The 18,255-nt window shown below is 38.3% G+C and overlaps 2 protein-coding genes across 3 annotated transcripts in view; one reads left to right on the forward strand and one right to left on the reverse strand.

Moving 5' to 3' along the window:
- Nucleotides 1-215: 215 nt before the first annotated feature.
- On the forward strand, nucleotides 216-12,266 carry LRRC66 (leucine rich repeat containing 66). Its single transcript, XM_010132835.1, has 6 exons — nucleotides 216-711; nucleotides 2,754-2,923; nucleotides 3,484-3,808; nucleotides 5,029-7,632; nucleotides 8,486-8,580; nucleotides 12,114-12,266. Exons 1-6 carry the CDS (start codon nucleotides 216-218, stop codon nucleotides 12,264-12,266), a joined length of 3,843 nt encoding a protein of 1,280 aa, XP_010131137.1.
- Nucleotides 12,267-16,259: 3,993 nt separating this feature from the next.
- DCUN1D4 (DCN1, defective in cullin neddylation 1, domain containing 4) overlaps nucleotides 16,260-18,255 on the reverse strand; it is a 29,245-nt gene continuing 27,249 nt past the window's right edge. Inside the window, exons 8-10 of one of the 2 annotated variants that reach the window (XM_010132832.1) lie at nucleotides 17,748-17,852; nucleotides 17,186-17,288; nucleotides 16,260-17,075 (exon numbers count right to left, since the gene is read on the reverse strand). In XM_010132832.1, coding sequence (XP_010131134.1) covers nucleotides 17,020-17,075; nucleotides 17,186-17,288; nucleotides 17,748-17,852 — 264 coding nt within the window. In that variant the 3' untranslated portion in view covers nucleotides 16,260-17,019. The remainder of the gene's footprint in view (nucleotides 17,076-17,185; nucleotides 17,289-17,747; nucleotides 17,853-18,255) is intronic. The other variant, XM_010132833.1, reaches the window with a different exon arrangement.

Raw genomic sequence — 18,255 nt, forward strand, 5'->3', positions numbered from 1 at the left:
GGTGAGGTGGAGGGAGGAGGGTGGTTACCAGTTTATCAGTGTTCTTTCTGAAAAATACCAAAGACTCTAAAATAGAATGTTTAAGGCAGAAGATTGGTAATACTTTGGGTGTTTGTTTAGTGTTGAATTTTTTTTTTAACCAAACTATTTCCGCTTTCTGTTTAACTCTTGCAATGCTGAATTTACTATAATTTTACATTTTACATACAGATACTATGGATAACCTTCACTTGAGTGTCATAACTGTGATCCTTTACTTTAATCTTCTGGGATCAGTGAGAACCAAGTCACAGCAGATTGTTCTTGATGTGCATCGCCATTCAGACTGCTGGTGGGATGGGGAGTTCTTGCTGAATTGTTCCTTTACTGGAATATCTACTGTTCCAGAAGATATACCGCAAACATCAGTAACGGCTGATTTTAGTTACAATAATATTAAAACTTTTCTGTGCACTGATAGAAGAAATGAAGAATGGATGCTAAAACACCTGAATCTTAGTAACAACCTGATTTCCAAACTCTCCTTAACTACCTGTAGAAACTTACCTGTTTTAGAAACTCTCAACCTCAATGATAATGCCATCCACACTCTCACGCTGGACATACCTACACCTGCACATGGGTCTAACGAGTACAGAAAAGTTCATCGTCTCCTGCCTGCTCTTAAAGTATTGTCAGTTGAAAGAAATAATCTTAATACAGTACCAAGAGGTAAGCATTTCAAAATCTTGAAGGACCTCCTCCCCAGGGGGTAAGTTGGTTTGGGGTGTGATTCGCTACATCTGACTGAATTCGGAATGCCACTGTCTCATTAATTTTACTTCCAGTGAGGGAAAGTTCCACCTGTATAAATACAAATAGAGAGACTGGAGCAAATGAGTTGTTTCAAGTTGGGCTAGGGATTTTAAACAGCCTTTGCAATTGTAATGCCTTAATGTCAGTCAAATAGAACCAAATTTGTCCTCTGAGAGCCCAAGCAGTATTTTTCCTTGTTGCATAGAAAGGGAGGTAGGGATCTTTGGAAACACCCCAGCCTCCACAAAACAGTTGTGAACCTTACCTTAACATCAAGAAAGTTCCAGGTAATGAATTTCATAATACTTCTTAGAATAAAGTCAATACTCTTTTACTAAAACTCGCTCCAATTTCAGTATTTCATGAAGACAAGAAAATATATTTTGTTTAGTCAAAAAACAATTTTGCTCTTTGCCATCTGACACGCAACCAAAGTGACACCTTCTAGTAACAAGAGAAGGCTGTAAGGCTGTAAATGTCTGGCATGCAGGAAGCTGTTTCGCGTACTTATGTAGTAATTATGTAGTAATAGTAATTACGTTGTAGTATCTGTAAGGTTCCCATGTAGAGAGTATAGAAAAGCTTACATTATAAAATACATTGATTCAGATTTGATTTGTTTCAATAGATAAATGTAACTACAGATTATAGGATGTCTCAGCGAGTCAGGCAGATCAACCCTTGTAAGAGACTCAATTTTTAGATGTTAGTGAGGGGTTATGCGTCGTACCACCATACTTGAAGTTATACTTAAGTCCCATATTCATTTAAATACATTTGAACTGTTTCTCCCCCCAAATACTTCACTAACATTCTAGTTCTAAAGCTCTGGTAAGAGAACACAGACTGAAGTTCTAAAGCAGAGGGGTTTGGCCACAGAGGAACCCTTCTTGCAGCCGCCACCCCCAGGTGGCAGGCTGCTGCCCACTGCTGCCAAACCAGTGTACATTTTTGGCAGAAGTTTAGCTGCAGGGAAGCAGCCAAACTACAATTCTTCAAGCAGGTGCAAGGAAGAATTTATGAACTGCCAGAACTTCTGAATGCCTTCCCTATCAGCTAACTCTGTTTTACAGCAGGCATGAGTCATTCCTTCTGCTTTTCACAATAAACCCCAAGATCAATTACTGAGCCAACAGAACAGCAAAATGGAATAAGAGATTTCCAGCAAACTTGATGACACCAAAGGCAAAATTTTTAAGGAGAAGTAGTAGCTTCTCAACAATGCTGTATGATCAAAAATCACTTTAGAGTGACATTCAGGTGTTACAAACTGGTGATGCTGAGTGTTCAAGTGCCTGCCTTCCCACTGGAACTTGCAGGTTGGAGCTTTGGGAGCTGCTTGTTCAGCACCTAAAATAAATGAGATGCCTCCAGCATTCAAAAGGGCTACTTACACAAGACAGATACTGTTGTAACTAGGGTATGCTGAAGAATATACTGTCATGCTTGATAATTCACAGGCAGACGGCAAGCAACAACATGTTTTCGTGTTCAGCCAGGCTTACATCCAGTGAGTATGGTTCAAATAATCCCACATATAAAAAACTCCCATGAACTTCCAGAAGGCAATGAATAGGAGATACTGTATCACCTTTTGCATCACCATCTTTTATTTACAATTAACATATTCAGGTTCTATAAACTGAGTATATTCAACCCTTTCCACACTCCTCCTTTCCTACCTCCAGTTCTCCAGAGAGGCGCGCTCAAAGTACAGAGATCTCAGTCAGAATAATTTTGAATTTTTAAAATATGCATTGATTGTGAAAGTATTCACACACCTGCTGATGGTGCTACACAACTTTTACAAGGGGACGACCACTGAATGGGTAATAATGCAGCCACTCACGGCAATAGACAGGAATGGAAGGCATTTCATTGCAAAGAATTTTAAAAAGCCACTTGATGCAACTGGGAAAACAAGAACATGAAATGTAAAATGATTTTGTTTTTCCTAGGACTAGGCTTGCTGCAATCTTTACAAACTGTTCGTATGTCATCCAATGACATACAACAGATTGGGCTGAATGATTTTCAGAACTGCTCACAGCTGAAGGCCATCGACTTGCAAAACAACAAGATATCTAAAATTCATCCAGATGCTTTCAGGGATCTCAACAAATTACAGGTTGTACAGCAATGTTAGAACGGTTTCATTGTTTTGTGTTAATCACCATTAAAGATATTAATTATCAACTATTCGGCATGATTATATTGGTCTTTGATTATTATATTTGTATACAATTATAAAACCCAAAGCACACAGTGAAAGTAATCATTACTCTTATATAGCATTATTTTTACGTAACATATATTTGCTTTTCATATATAGGAAAACACACACGTTTGTACATGTACAAAATCTAACCATAAATTTACCCTTTATTTATGCCAGAAACCAATGCATAACTGGCTTGAGCACATATCCATTTCTAGCCCCATCCCTCCTGGCCAGATCCCTCATTCACACAGAGGTAGTCTACAATGGGAGAATGCTAAATATACCACAGTTTAAACTTCTTCTTTGAGTAAAAAGCTTAGAACAATATTCTTCAAATCCTAACCAAATGTATTGTTCCCATAACTGCAGAAGTGCTTCTATATACTAAAATAAGTGTTACTGTTGATAGTGCACTTTGGATTCCATTGTACGGGTTATCAAATTAATTCCAAATTATTTCCTAATAGGTTGTGGATCTCCGTGCAAATGCTCTGACAACCCCTCTACTATTAATCAGTTTGAACTTCTTTCAACTTGAAGTGGATTTGTCAAATAATGCCTGGATATTTAACTGCAGACTAAATGCTTTCAAACGCTTATTCCATTTTCTTTTTGACTCCACAAGGAAAAAATGGAGAATTTCATACAATAAATCTGCCAGCAACTCGCAGAAACCTCTGCTATATCTTTCAAGTTTCCGTTTTGACTGCACTGACAGTGTTCTGCTCAAGAGAGCTGTCATCCCAACAGGGAAGACGTCAGTGCTACTCTGTGACTTGGACAGCACAAGAGGTATGTGGAACAGGAACTCCATCGTCCAAATGCATGCAGAATGATCAAAGGAAACATCTTGGTTTAAAAGGTGGATTTCTAAAGATACTGTTTAAAAATAACTGATCTATTTAAAAGGCAAATTATTGCTTCAGGAAGTAGTATACTGGTTAGAATATTTGAAAGTCATACTTCCCAAAAAGTGTCTTCATCTCCTTCCTTACTTTAAGCTAACAAGCAATGTCAAATTATACACAAATAAACTTCAATAAGTAAGTAGTACATGGCAAATTTAGCAGTGAATTTTGGAATGCAAACAGAGGACCGACTGGTAGAGTGCCACAGTGGGTGGCACTTCTGGGGCACGCAGAAAACTGGGAAAGGTACAGTAGTGTTCTAGTGTTCAGTGATAGCAAAATGAAAGTAAGGGAAAGGATTTTATTTCTTCTAAAAAAGTACAGCTACTGTAGCACACAGTTCACTTAGGAAACAAATTCAGCATTTACAATTAATACAGAGCACTTGAAGGACAAGTGACAAAATCTAGAGCTGAGGCTTCCCATGCAGAAGGAAAATTAAGCCTAAACTTAGAGTAGAAGGTGTATTTGTCATGTGCCATGAGGTCTAACTCCAGTGGACTGATAGCACTTTGAGACTGTAAGGCTTTCCCCTTGGAACACTTTATCCCCAGATGAAGATACTGCTTTGTCTGTTTACAAGGAAAGTCACGGAAACTCTGATCAGGCATTAAAATCAGCACACTGGATTGCACCAACACTCAGCTGGAAACACAAGCAGGTCCAAAGGCAAAGGTGTACACACAACCCTGAACTGTATTGCAAAAGCCGGCACCCAGCCACGGCCTACGCTAGCTTGGAACAATTTTGACAACTGCTCAATAGACACAAATATCCTTGGTTTTCAAACATTTTTGCTGCAGTCAAAGCAGTAACTACAGGAAAATCACAGTGGTTAAAACATCATCAGTTAACTAGTGAAGTTTTACCTCAAAGCTGCACAGTGACATTGGCCACACTGGAGAATGGCTGACTCTAAGTATGGATCTTACACAAGAGAGATCAGCAGGTGTTTCTAGTATAACCCAGAACATACTTAGATAATTTCAGTGACCTCCTCCCTCATCCATAGCATTTTTCTTGTTATTTCTTACAGAAATAACCTGCAAACCATGTATCCTATACTTTTAAGAAAGATTTAATTTGTATTTTCTTTTATTTCAGGTAATGGAGTCTCTTGGTGGACCCCTAAAGGCAGAATTTCCAAAGATAATAGTCTTCCTCATATGACACTAGATAAAATGAATAATTTAGTGATATACAATGCTGAGAAAACTGCTGAAGGGTTATATTTGTGTAGTTCTAATACAACAAAGAAGAATTATCTCATCTACAATATAAGGGTGAAAGAAAGGGTTTCAACATTTTTGGTTAGAAAAGCCCGGGACACTAACGCTGTTTTTAGACAAGGAAGAACAGAGCAAGACCTTGCATTGGCTGTCTGCCTCTCAGTGTTCATTACATTTATTTGTGCTTTTTGTCTGGGTGCTTTTGCTAGACCCTACCTTGTAAGCCTGTGGAGATTCATGCGCAGGAACAAAAATTCTGTTTCAGAACATACTTATTCTAATCAAGCTTTTTCAGATGAAACCTTGAGCAGAGAGTGCTCTGCAAGCAAACCAACACACACAGAGCATGATCTGTTCATTTGTGATGAGAATTCTTCAAGAAACACATACATTTTTCCTACAGAAACTTCTACTTTGCATGAAAATGTCACTGGTAGCAGTTTACATTCACCAAATACTGAGGAAGAGCACCAGAAACAAAGCAATAGTGACATCAACATGAAGAAAAAAGCAGTGCTTTCAGACATCAAAAGTAGCATCAGCAATGACAAAAACATAAATGTTGGTGATAATGGACTATTTTCTATAAGGATTGATTACAAGAACCGCAGGGAAGTAACACCAAGAAAATTAATGAGTAATGACACTTCATTATGGAAAGATTCAAAATACACAAATAATGAAGGCTCGGAGAAGGGCGGGTGCCCTCCCATACCCAGGAGATTGAATACCACCTCTTACTCAAATCAGACTGACTCTTCAGATGCAGATTTATCCTTCACGGGAGAAACTGGCTTTCCATTTTCCACCATACAAGCCCATACAACTGCACAAGATTCTAGGAACAGCAACATAAGCAACAGCTCTGGTGTGCTGCAGTCTGGAATCACAAAGGCCACACCAGATTCTCCTGAAAGAAAAGCTATTGTTTCACATAATGAACCCATAAGCACTACAAAATTTTTGCCTGGAAGGCAAAGTTGTGATGAACAACTTGGACTAAACAGCCACATAAATATTACCAGTGATGTGGGAGATTTTATTTTACCCAGTAGCTGCAAGAGAGATACAAATACTGAGAATTTAAGTGTCTTCCAAACAACAGAAAACTCTCCTCTTACAGAGTATAACCATAGAATGGAACATACAAATGAAAAAGATGCTTCGGCGGGTATATTTGATGATAGTTCTTCAGACGAAGGGACTCCATTCACAATGAGTGACTGTAGTTCTTTAGCAGACTTTGAACTGGAACAACCTGATGTTGGTGACAGCCTGCCAGTCTGTCAGTTGTCACTAGACCAAGCTGATACGAACAGTGGAACTGGGAAGTCCTCAATGCTGCCAGACTCTCCAAACATTGCTGACGAACTTCAGCATATTGTGAAAAATGAAGCCAAGCACGATGTGTATTTTGAAACCATTATTAATTACGAATCAGGTGCCATCATGCCTGAAGCAGCATCACCTTACGCTGATAAATGTAGTGACCATGTAAGCATATCAGATTCAGACACAATTAGTATTTCAACTCAGGAAGTTCCTGACACCTTTGGTTACTTTATTAATGCAGAGTCAACAGTACAGAACTCTATTTCTGATTCTCTCCACAATCAAAGTACAGATTTTGGTAACACGTTACTTTCCTTAAAACATTCTCCCACACCTGACACAGATTCAGAGAACACTCCTGAAGAGGCAGAGTTGCAGCTGTATCAGTTTCCCACTGAACGTCACCCTTCCCTCAGCTTCAGTCCCACTGAACAAAAAGAAAGCTCACCAGAGGGAAGTACAGTCGAGCACACAGATAGGAACGCCTCTGAAAAGAACCCTGGTGAAGAGGACATTACATTAGGAAGAAACAAGAGTACATCTGAGGACAACGATTTTATTCTTGGTCCCACTGACACTGGTGTGAATGAAATAATTGTTACAAAAACATCACTGCTGCCTTCCAGCAGAGAGTCATCTTTTCAATTGCTGCCTGAGCACAGAAGTGAAAAACACTTTATGGTTATTACAGAGAGAGACAACTTGCTACCACAGGGGAAGCAGGTGAACACAACTAAGGCTTGTGCAGATGTAACGCAAAGAGCTTTTAATGAGAAAAACTGTGATGGATTACAGGATATCAGCACCTGTAGTCTGCCCCAAGAAACACATTCTTGCAACCTTATGGCAGATTTGCTGCACTGTCACTCTTCCGGGAAAACACAATCAGTCTTCAACACAGAAAATCATTTCCAACTGGGTCAGAGTGATGATGATGATGCATATTCCTTCTCAGTCCTGCAAGGCTTCTTCAGTGATACCACACAATATAGTTCACATTCATTCCCACAAGAGACTCCAGGAAATACAATCTCCAAAAGCACTGATTCCAGCAAGATGGAGGATGACGCTACTTTGACAGGACTGGAGAATAATTCTACAACAGCTGACAACCTCCGAAATTCAAGTGAAAAACTCAGTCAAAGCAGTTTGGGACAGGGACAACTTTTTGTTAAGAAGAAAAGAGCATTTGATGGATTTGCTGATGTTTTGCAAAACAGGAGAAAAAACTTCAATAGTTAAGACACAAAAGTGTAATACTAAGCTTCCACAGTGCTTATAGCATATAGTAGGTACTAAAATGATTGTGTCTTAAAATGAAGCGTGAACTTTTCATAACTTAAATACCATAGGATGTTTTTGTCAGGGTTTCCCCACCACCACCACCCCTTCAGCACAGCTGCCTTTAACTTCAGAAATCTAAGTTACGGAACTAGACTTAACAGAGAGTGTATAAAGCCTGGATACATCCGATTTAAAAAACACCAGAATCCCAAAGTGCAATACCCACAGACTTTTGTTTAGAAGGGTACTTGAAAAAAAAACCCCAAGAATAGATTTTACGAGAAAGAACTCTGGGATATGCAAATGAGTAAACTAGTCAGTAGTTGCAACTGATAAGAAAGCTTTTGCTGAGTTATACTACTACTTACTTGCTCATTACTGTTGGTACTTTCACATTATTATTGGTACTAAGATACTAGTCTCCCTGAGAATTTGCCTTTGATAGGTACTGTTCTGTTTGTCTAAAATAAATGTAACACTGAAATTATCATCACATTATTGCTATTGTTGGGTTTTCCTGTGGCACTCACCCTATACAGTGCTGTAGCACATATTACCACCTTCTGCTTTTTCAATTAAATTTATGGATTAACTGTCTCTGAATTCCCACAGTTTTGCAAAGACAGGTAAAGTCCGAGCAATATTCAATTACATTTTAAAAATTACTTTTTAACTTGGCAAGACACAGAGAGTAATGAAACCCTTCTTCCTCAAAGAAACTGAATTCAAACCTTGCAAAAACGTCAGTTATGGAGATCTAGCTACTGATGGGACATCGCCTGTGGCTTGCAGATGTGATGACACGGGCAGGGTAAGAACAAACTATTACTAAGCTGTAATTCCCTATAAATGAGGATCCTATATCCACCGCAGAATTTTTTACTGAGGGGCAGCTCAAAACTGCTCTATTACAATATCAATAGCTTGATACACAGTAACTTTTTCTAAGCCGAAAGATAACAAAGGTCAGATGAGGTTTTCTCTGAGTATGGCCCAAGGCCCTTTTAATGTACACAGTATCATTGATAGTCCTTGACGGGGAACATCATCACAACGGGGAACAGGCCCAGGTTCCCAGAACATGCAGGAGGCTGGCCAGCAACTCCAGGAAAACCATTAATTCTCTAAAAACTCGGAACAGAAGAAAGACATTTCAATTCTACCAGATGAGGAGCAAGCCCAATGGCACAGTACATCTTTGAAAATATCTCTGAAGAGAAAGCTAGGGAAGAACAAATAAATGCTGACAGAAGCTAGTTATTTTTGCTAGCTTCTCGTACTTGCAACTACAGAAAAAGTATTGCAAAAAACTGAGGAGGCAAGTAAAAGCAACTGAAGGAAAACAGTATTGATATCTTTTGAAAAAGTATTTTAGTGCCTTGAGATCCTTTTAAATAAAACAACAATTATCAGTTATATATTTACTGAGCTGAATCACCTATGCTTAGATCTTCAATTTTCTTCTGGATGATTTTCTCAGAATCTCTAGCATAACTCAGAATAGATTATAAGGCATTTTCAGGTAGGTGTTGCACAGATTTTATTTAGGTCACCACAGTATTTGCAAATAACTGCACTCAGTAGCAGCTCCAATTTAATTACAAGCAATGAATCTGCTGTCATTCACACACATCTTCTTGCTCTCCAATCAGTTCATGGAATATTTCTGTTCTTGTTGCTCTAGTACACGTGGTATCTCAACTGGTAACTAAGCAGTTTTTGTAAGAGCAGGTACTGGCTTCATTCCTTCGGTGGGAGTCTGCTCAGGAACCTTTTTGAAGAAATTGAGAATTTGAAGAAAATTGTTCAGGAGTTTAAGGATCCGATTTTGTTTTCTGTTTTTCAAACACAGGAAATAGTTTTACAAGTGTCCTGGGTGGGAACAGCTACACAGCTACCAGGAGCAGAAAACAGATTTCCTCACCCCCAGCACTTTCCTTAGTGCCCACAACCAGCTTTCAGTAAAGCTCATTATACACAGAAGTTACTTGTGGCCAAAGCAACTTAAAAAATGGAAAGTATATAAAATATAAAAAAAGTGCAGACTTGCTCTTTAGGTTGTGTATAAGTCTTCAAACACTGTGTTGGTAGATCAGATCTCTCCAAGGTCTGAAATCTTACCTACATAAGCAAGCCCATTTCTTGGATCATTGGAGGAAAAAAAAAATATATATATATTTGAGTGGCTCTATTGAAGTCTCATATACAGCAATGTTTTGTCATTTGCTTCTGCTACAACTCAGCAGGCTTTCAAAACATAATTTGGAAGATTATTGTTTCATCTTTTTTCTGCTGCAGTGGCAACAGACAGTACACTTCTTGTGAGAAGCTGCAAGTCTTCTAAGCCTCCCTTTGTGCCATGAAGTTACAGGAAAAGATTATCTGCTGTTCTCATCAAATAAATTTGCTCCTTCAACAAGGGTTTTTTAATATGTGACCAAGTATTTCATTTTACTGCCAAAACGTTGATGTTCTGTCTCAAACTTACCTCCAGATTTGACACCTTTTCTTTGCTACTGATCCCTCCAGACACTCTTATTATCACTTGTTCATTCAAAACAGCTGCTTCACCATCATATCAGTTCCTCACTGCATCAGCAATTGCTCTTAAAATTAATTCAAAACCTTTAATACTTTCTGTGGCTTCCAAGCAGTACTCTTCATACTCTGCTCCTCTTCATCCATCCTATTTCTCCATGCACTTCTGTATACAATAGCTATACAATTTCCCACTCACCAACTCCCCTCATGAGATTTTATCCACTTGCCTTTCTTTACATTGAAAGATACGCGTATGTTTACTCTGTATCTCGTTTGCACTGAAAACTTCACTAGTTCAGCTAGTTTGGTCGCTGACATTTTTCTAGAATACCTATACTAGGATGAAAACAGTTACAGTTACAGTACTAAGTGTACATTACAGAGACACCACCCTGTGGGGTTAGTTTCCTGCACGGAAGTTACAGCTGCACAGAGGTGTAACTGCAACTGCTCTAGGGATGTTGAAAGGTCTTTAGCTTCATCAGTAACTTCAGGTAGCAAAACTCGTGTTCAGGTAAGCCTAATGTTGCTGTTACAGTTGACAGTGGGTAAACAGACCAAGTCATAGAATACAGCTGCTAAGAAAGGTAGCTGAGAGTATCCTGTATGAATTCACAAACAAAGCCCGAGGAGGCAGCCAAGAGGATGCTGGTAACAGCCTGGGCACACCCTTCTCACAGGGCAATGGCGTGCTGAGCTCTGGGACGGATAGGACGTAGTATCCCTCATACAGTGAATCAGTACAGGAAGAAATACTGAAGTCTCAAAGTACATTGAGAACTTGGGATACAGTAATCTGAAACAAAGCTCTCATTTTCAAACACATATTTATGATGCTTTGATAATTACCAACTTGTTTGCTGTAGGTACAAAGCATTTAAATCTTCCCAGCATATGTGGGCTGGAAAATAACCCTTTAATATACAGAAAAGACACTGACATTTAACCTACATATAATTAACTTTAGAATCTATTTGGATAGTAATACTGAAGTTTCCAGGGTACAGAAGACCATGACTCATTCCCTCTGATAAACACAGGCAGCTGGCTACATTCTGAGAATCGGTGAAGGCAATCCCAGCCTTCATCACCAACACGAACATAATGAACTGCTTCTCTAGAATGGACTGTACATGCCCCTGGTCCTGCCACTGGGCACCACTGAAAAGAGTCTGGCTCTGTCTTCTTTACACCCTCCCTTCATGTAAATATGTTATTTACATATTTAAGATCCATCCCCAGCACCTTCTCTTCTCCAGCCTGAACAGTCCCAGTTCTCTCAGCCTTTCCTCAAAGGAGAGATGCTTCTGTCTTCTTTACACCCTCCCTTCATGTAAATATGTTATTTACATATTTAAGATCCATCCCCAGCACCTTCTCTTCTCCAGCCTGAACAGTCCCAGTTCTCTCAGCCTTTCCTCAAAGGAGAGATGCTCCAGTCCCTTCACTGTATCTGCCGTCCTTTACTGGACTCTCTTCAGTATCAGTGCTGGGGAGGCCTGAAAGATGCAGTACTCCATGTGTGGCCTCATCAGTGCTGAGCAGATGGGAAGGATCATCTCTCTGGAACTTTGTGTAACACAGACCAGGGTACCGTTCACCTCCGTTGTGGCAACGGCATGTTAGTGGCTCATCTTCAATGTGATGTCCCCCAGGAAACACCAGTCTCTTTTTTGCCAAGCTGCTTTCCAGCTGGGTGGCCCCCAGCATAATATGGTGCATGGGGTTGTTCCTTCCCAGGTACAGGACTTTGCACTTCTTCTGACTTAAGTTCATGAGGTTTCCATCAGCTTGTTTCTCCAGCCAGTCAAGGTCCCTCTGGATGGCAGCATGACCCTCTGGTGCATCAGGCACTCCTTCCAGTTTGGTGTTACCAGCCAACTTGCTCAGGGTACACCCTGCCCCATCATCCAGGTCACTAATGAAGATGTAGAACAAGACTGGATCCGGTACTGACTCCTGGGGCACACCGCTAGTTGCTAGTGTCTAACTAGACTTTGCACTGCTGACCACCATCCCTCTGGTGCCAGCTCTTCAGCTGGTTTTCAATCTACCTCACTGTCTGCTCATCCAGACCACTTACGAAGAGCTTTTCTGTGCAGACCTCACAGACCGAAAGCCGCTGTCAAGCAGATAATGATCATGCTTCTAGTAAAATCTTGTCTTAAGAGACATTCCTGTTCAAATTCACTCTTTTAGTTGAAAACTTTTGTATTACAAAACTCTTTTATACGCACACAAACTCCATTAAGAACATATCTTTTTCCAACAAAGTTTTCCAAATACCAATTTGCCTTACTATTTGAAATAAAGTTGACAAGATTGTACATACAAGCTCTCTGCTACTAAATGGTAAAGGCTTCCAGCTGACATGATGCACGTTCAGATATGAGAAGTTCTGAAGTATGAACCACAGAAAAATCTGAAGTCAGTTGCTGAAACCAACACAAATACCGTTTATTTGTCGGATGCCATTTTACATTAACACCAGTAAACGACCTAAAAATCAACTGGATGAACTCATTAGGTGGCGTAACAGTATTTTCATCAGGTTTGAGTCACAGGAGTTTAGCACACCTTATTTATGTAATATTGAAATAATTAAGACATAAAGCATTCACAGTTACAGGTTAACTGCTGTTCCTGCAACAGCAGCATCAGTAGGTACTATTTTGTGACAACACATGTACACACACACACGGGGCGGCAGGGGGTGGAGTTTAAAAACAAAAAATACCAAGCTGAGTTTGGTCTCAATTACACACAACAAACTACTCGTTTGGTGGATGGATTCTATACACCTTTACAGCAACATGAAAGGACAAAATATAAGGCCTAAAAAGAGGTATTTTAGCAGTTATAATTAAAACTAGGGCACAAGCTAACCTTTAAAGCTGTCTACATGAATTCCAAGAGGATTAAACAACTTGTTAGTCTTGTGACCAAGGGTCAGCAGAAATCTGGGAAAACCTTGACAAGCGAAGTCCATTCCTCGTCCTCTAAAACAGTAACAATGGCACATTAACCAATTAGCAATGAGCTGTAACTAATTTTGATGGCGAGAGCATACTACTTCTGAAAATAAATAAAATGCATGTATTCGTGGAAAAATGGGAGAAGCCTCCAGTCCTTTACGAATGTTAGAAAAGGCTCATAAAGGTAACCCAAATATTGACTGTAGCTTAAAGACAACCTTAAACAGGTTTTAACTGAAAACTAAAGTACATAAAGGATTCCAATCATTTCCATCCTCCTCAGCTTGCCTTCCTTGAAAGAGGTAAAAAGTAAAAAAAAAAAACAGAATTTATTGATATTTTAAATACTTAATATTATTTTGCTGTAGAATGAAATTTAATTTGTATACTGGTTTGGTTACTAATATTCATAGAATCATAGAATCACTTTGGTTGGAAAAGACCTTTAAGATCATCGAGTCCAAAGAGCTGCAAATGTTTGTCATCTATCAACCTAGTGAGTGTCCACTGATACAGTCTCTGGATGCTATTTTCTTTTCACTGACTAGCCTTCAACTTTACATCTCCCAAATACCAAGCATGAATTGCACACAGATCATCAAGTTTCTGCTATTAGGACAGTAATAGTACACCAGAAAAATTAGCTTAAAACCCAGGACACTTCTGCAGGATGACCTCTCAGTGCCTTGTCCAAGAAGTCAGCATATTCTCTGTATTACTTTTCAAAAGAAAAAAAAAAAACCAACCTACATCACCGATATGACATAACAAACAAAAAAGCCAACACCAAACTTGTACTAAGTAGAAGGTAAACTAAGTAGCTTAGTTGAGTTTCCACAGTTACTTAAACATTTTGGAGAAATTCCCTCTAATACAAGAGCTGGCAATGTTAGGATCCTCTGCTTATCAGGACACATAGCAAAATATATATACCACAGGGAAGCTTATCAAGCCATATGGATCCATTTTAGTCCATTTGTTCTCTTACAGGTATCAGTAAAGCCGTCTACTAGCTGTAACTGAATTTGTGGTTTGTTTTATGAAGACGCACATATATAACAGGTGAAGACTATATATTCATCCTGCTTGCAAGTGGAAGAAAAAAAATTTGCAGCATTTACCTGATTCATTTCCAAACACATTCCTCCTTTCCATCACTCCTGATTACTTTTATCCAAAGAAAAAAAATGAAGGATGTGTTTATTTATACAGTGTGAGTACTTTTTGCTGTTTTCCTCTGCTTTGCTTTTAATTAAATTTTGTATTCTGCTAAGCACTAACAAAACTCTGAAGAGCAGCACCTGGGTGAGCTGAACAGATTTCTGTTGACCCTGTAATACGAAAGTTATACCTATAACAGTAAGAGATTAAAAGTGTCTTTGGCTCTTGCTTCCGTTACTGGAAGCCAAATTATTTGTGACATACAAAACCTCCTATGCAAACTTTGTATTTGTTGCAGTATTCACACCAATTTGTGCTAAACAGTTTTCTAAATTCAGTAACTAGCTTAACATTTAAGAACACTTACAGTATTTCACTTAAAATTTTAGCAACCACAATTTAGCCTAATGTTAAAACTTGTATTGCTTCTAAGTTCATTCTTTTAAGAGTTAAATCAGCAGCTCCACTGGTATTTCCTTATGGTCTTACTATGGTGATATACACAATTACATCAGAAGTCTTAATAAAACTTAAGTGTTTTAGTAAGAGGCTTATTGTAAACATTAAATACCACACTCCACTGAATTAATTTCTTGTGCAAACTGGCATCAAATATGGAATTAAGACTATGCGTATTAGTACATGAGAAAGCAATGACTACGTATGCTTTACCACTATTAACTTTCTAAAGACCGCCAGTGGCATAGAAATCCAAATGTGACTATTTCTCAGGGAAAGGTAGTATTTTCTTCTTCGCATCGCTAAATTCTAGGTTTTGTGGATGCATACATATTCAATATTTATGTATATACAAATATACACAAACACGCACAAACAATCTTTGTCTTTGGCAGCTGAGTTGGACAAAAAACAACAACAACAAACAGTTTTGAACACAACTGAGCACCTGTAGCATCACAATGACAACCTCCTGCTCCAGGGCAGCAAACTTCTGTGCTTTTGCTAAACTAGGCTTAATCCTGAAAGTAGTCAAGTTAGTGACAGTTGTTTCTGACTTCAGTGATGGCAGAATAGGACCTTCAATACAGCTGAAAATTTCGCATTCAACCTAAAATGCTTCCCCCCGCCCTTCCCCTGGATTGCAAAATACTTCTAGAGTAAAACCTTGTAAAATACTTCTACAGAAAAATAACGTTATTCTTTGTTCCAAAACATCCACTGGCCCTTTTTTGTTAAATGCTGCATGAATCAATATGGAACATTTTAATAAATCCTTAGGGATTAATAGCACCGGATATTTCAAGGACCTATTTATAAAAATCGACACTCACATTACTTAATAAAGAAGGGTAAGGCAAAGACAATGTGACAAAATTACAGACCTTAAATACCATTCCATTCATTCATTTTCCCCAAAATAATCACTAGAACTGTCCTATACAGAAAAAGAAAGGAGTGAAATAGGCAGAAGTCCCTGCTAAAAAGTACTGTCATTTAATGCTGGTGTTTTAACAGGCCCATTGCCTGCAATGGACATTCTGCTAGGAAATTCCAATCCCCATTGTGAAAGAAAAAGTAATGTTTTGACTATTCAACAGCATATTTTTAATTACTTAGAAACACAAAGTTAGAGACTCTGGGAAACACTAGTGTTACAAACAACAAAAACAAAAATCCCAAATCTGTGTTATCTATGTGCCAGGGCTGAGCAGACTTTATTCCCCAAAAGCAGTAATTTTATTCCCCGAACCACTGATTGTAGCTAGAACTTCCAATTTCACTAGATCGTAACATAGACCAAACACCAAAAATTAAAGGAAGGGTGCCAAAGGCAATTTACAAAAGTCTAAAACCCATTTTTAAAAGGTACTTTAATTTGTTCATTTGTACCTGTAATGACTACTGCAGTTTGAACATTAAAAAGTCAGTACTTTTTTTGTTCAAATGGAAATCATCTGTGGCGTGTACAACTATTACAGTGTTTTAATATTTATATGTATATATTTTTTTTTAAGACACCAATGTTTCATTCCTATTAAGCAATAGGTCAGGTTTGGTGAATTCCGGTCAAGAAAGTCACAGCATGTCTTCTCCCCTCAGAAACTGGCATCTCAAATAGTAACATTTTAATTGACAATAGTTCCTCACATAACTATTTCAAGCAGTCTGTTAATTTCATTTTCTGAAATGCTACATTTGAGACCAAAATAAAACAAAATAACTGAAGTTTCAACAAACATGTAAGTGATGACTAGAAATAAGCCACAAAATTATTTTTACAATTCATTTCTGCAGAAATAATTCCTAGGTGAAGCTTTTTTTTATACACATATACAAAATTTAGACAGCAATATACACATAATCACAGTGAAGACGCTGGCAAGTTCACCAATTCGTAGTGTAAATACAAAATGCAAAGCAGCCTTCAAAGAGAACAATGCTACACAGCAAGCATAGCTAGCTTGTTAAATAGCAAACATCAAAAGTTCCCCGCAAAGGGGATGCAGTGCAAGAGAAGCAGCATGCACTTTGATACAAATAGCAGTTTATGGCTAATGGTTGACATAACTGTGGTAACAGTGACTCTTGAGTGGCTGTGCATAGTTTAACTCCTATGTCATCTGCTTTCCTTTATACCATTCCACAAACTCATCCAACAACACCGGCCCTGTAGAGAGATCAAACAACTCTATTTTACAAAATTTTGTAAAAGGACACTGAGTGATCAAGCTCAGAGAAAGAAATTATTTCAGAACATCAACATCTGGTAGTACTTACAGGCTCCATCTTCATCATAGTTACTGAGGTCAAGGTTAATTGTTCTGCTGAATTCAAGAACGTTACACCATTGGTCCTTATTGATAACTTTGTATTTTGATTGCTGCTTAAGGCAAGAAACAGAAGTTACTAAAATCACCTTTCAATTCCCTCAAATTATCATTTTCTTACAGAAAATTTAAACCTCATGATGAATTATTATTTTAACCTGTATGCCATCTGAAACTAAACAGGATTAAAGAAACCACTAAGTAGTCAAACTAGTGTTGAATAATTCATGTTTCTGATTAAGAAATCTTTTAGTGGACAAACATACAGCAATAAAATGAAAGTCCAAAAGTAAATCAAAGATATTCTATGCTTTGTCCTGCATTAAACAAACCTTAATAGTATAGCAATTTGGGGAAAAGGAACAAAGGAAAGATAACCAGTTACATGTGCTGCTTTGGGGGTTAGTATGTTCTAAATTAGAACAAAAAATTCTTAGCTGCTCTTTTTACCTCTAGTTAAAGTATCAGAGAAAACAGAGCAAAAAAATGTAATTCTGTTTCAAACTTCATACCTCTAGAAACTGGTGAAACACTGGAAAGAGAGACCATGTTTTTCCTAAAAGAAGGCCCAACATACACTTGGCAGTATTGATATCTAGGCTGCGCTGATCCTTTTCCTGCATAAAACAGAAAAGATCAAATAGGAAAAAAAGAGCACGAAGTCAAGATTTTCCACTTGCCCCACTGCTCACCCACACATAAAATAAATTAACAAATAAATAATAAATAGCAGTATCTAACAGTGGTTTTTTCATAAAACACAACTTCCTAGTAAAATTTCCTTCCTCACAGATAATGGCTTGCTATATGGAGATGCTGCTTTCCACAGACTTTTCAAAAAACTGTCACTGCTACTGCAGATAAGGCACACACTCCTGTTTGTGACTTCACACCTTTCTGGAAAGCAATGGCCATTAGACACATACCTATATTTGCACATATGCCTTTGCATAGCCCTACATCTCTTAAAACTGCATCACTGCACGTATTTTCTGCGTTATTATTACAGCTACATGAAGC

This window comes from Buceros rhinoceros, unplaced genomic scaffold (genome assembly GCF_000710305.1).
Source record: "Buceros rhinoceros silvestris isolate BGI_N320 unplaced genomic scaffold, ASM71030v1 scaffold6373, whole genome shotgun sequence".
NCBI classification, from domain to species: Eukaryota; Metazoa; Chordata; class Aves; order Bucerotiformes; family Bucerotidae; genus Buceros; species Buceros rhinoceros.

Excerpts from the sequence above, each read along its gene's own strand:
- LRRC66 (XM_010132835.1), top strand. The coding sequence starts at position 216 with ATGGATAACCTTCACTTGAGTGTCATAACTGTGATCCTTTACTTTAAT. Across the intron at positions 712-2,753 it reads TCTTAATACAGTACCAAGAG|GACTAGGCTTGCTGCAATCT; the intron begins GTAAGCATTTCA and ends TGTTTTTCCTAG. Across the intron at positions 2,924-3,483 it reads GGGATCTCAACAAATTACAG|GTTGTGGATCTCCGTGCAAA; the intron begins GTTGTACAGCAA and ends ATTTCCTAATAG.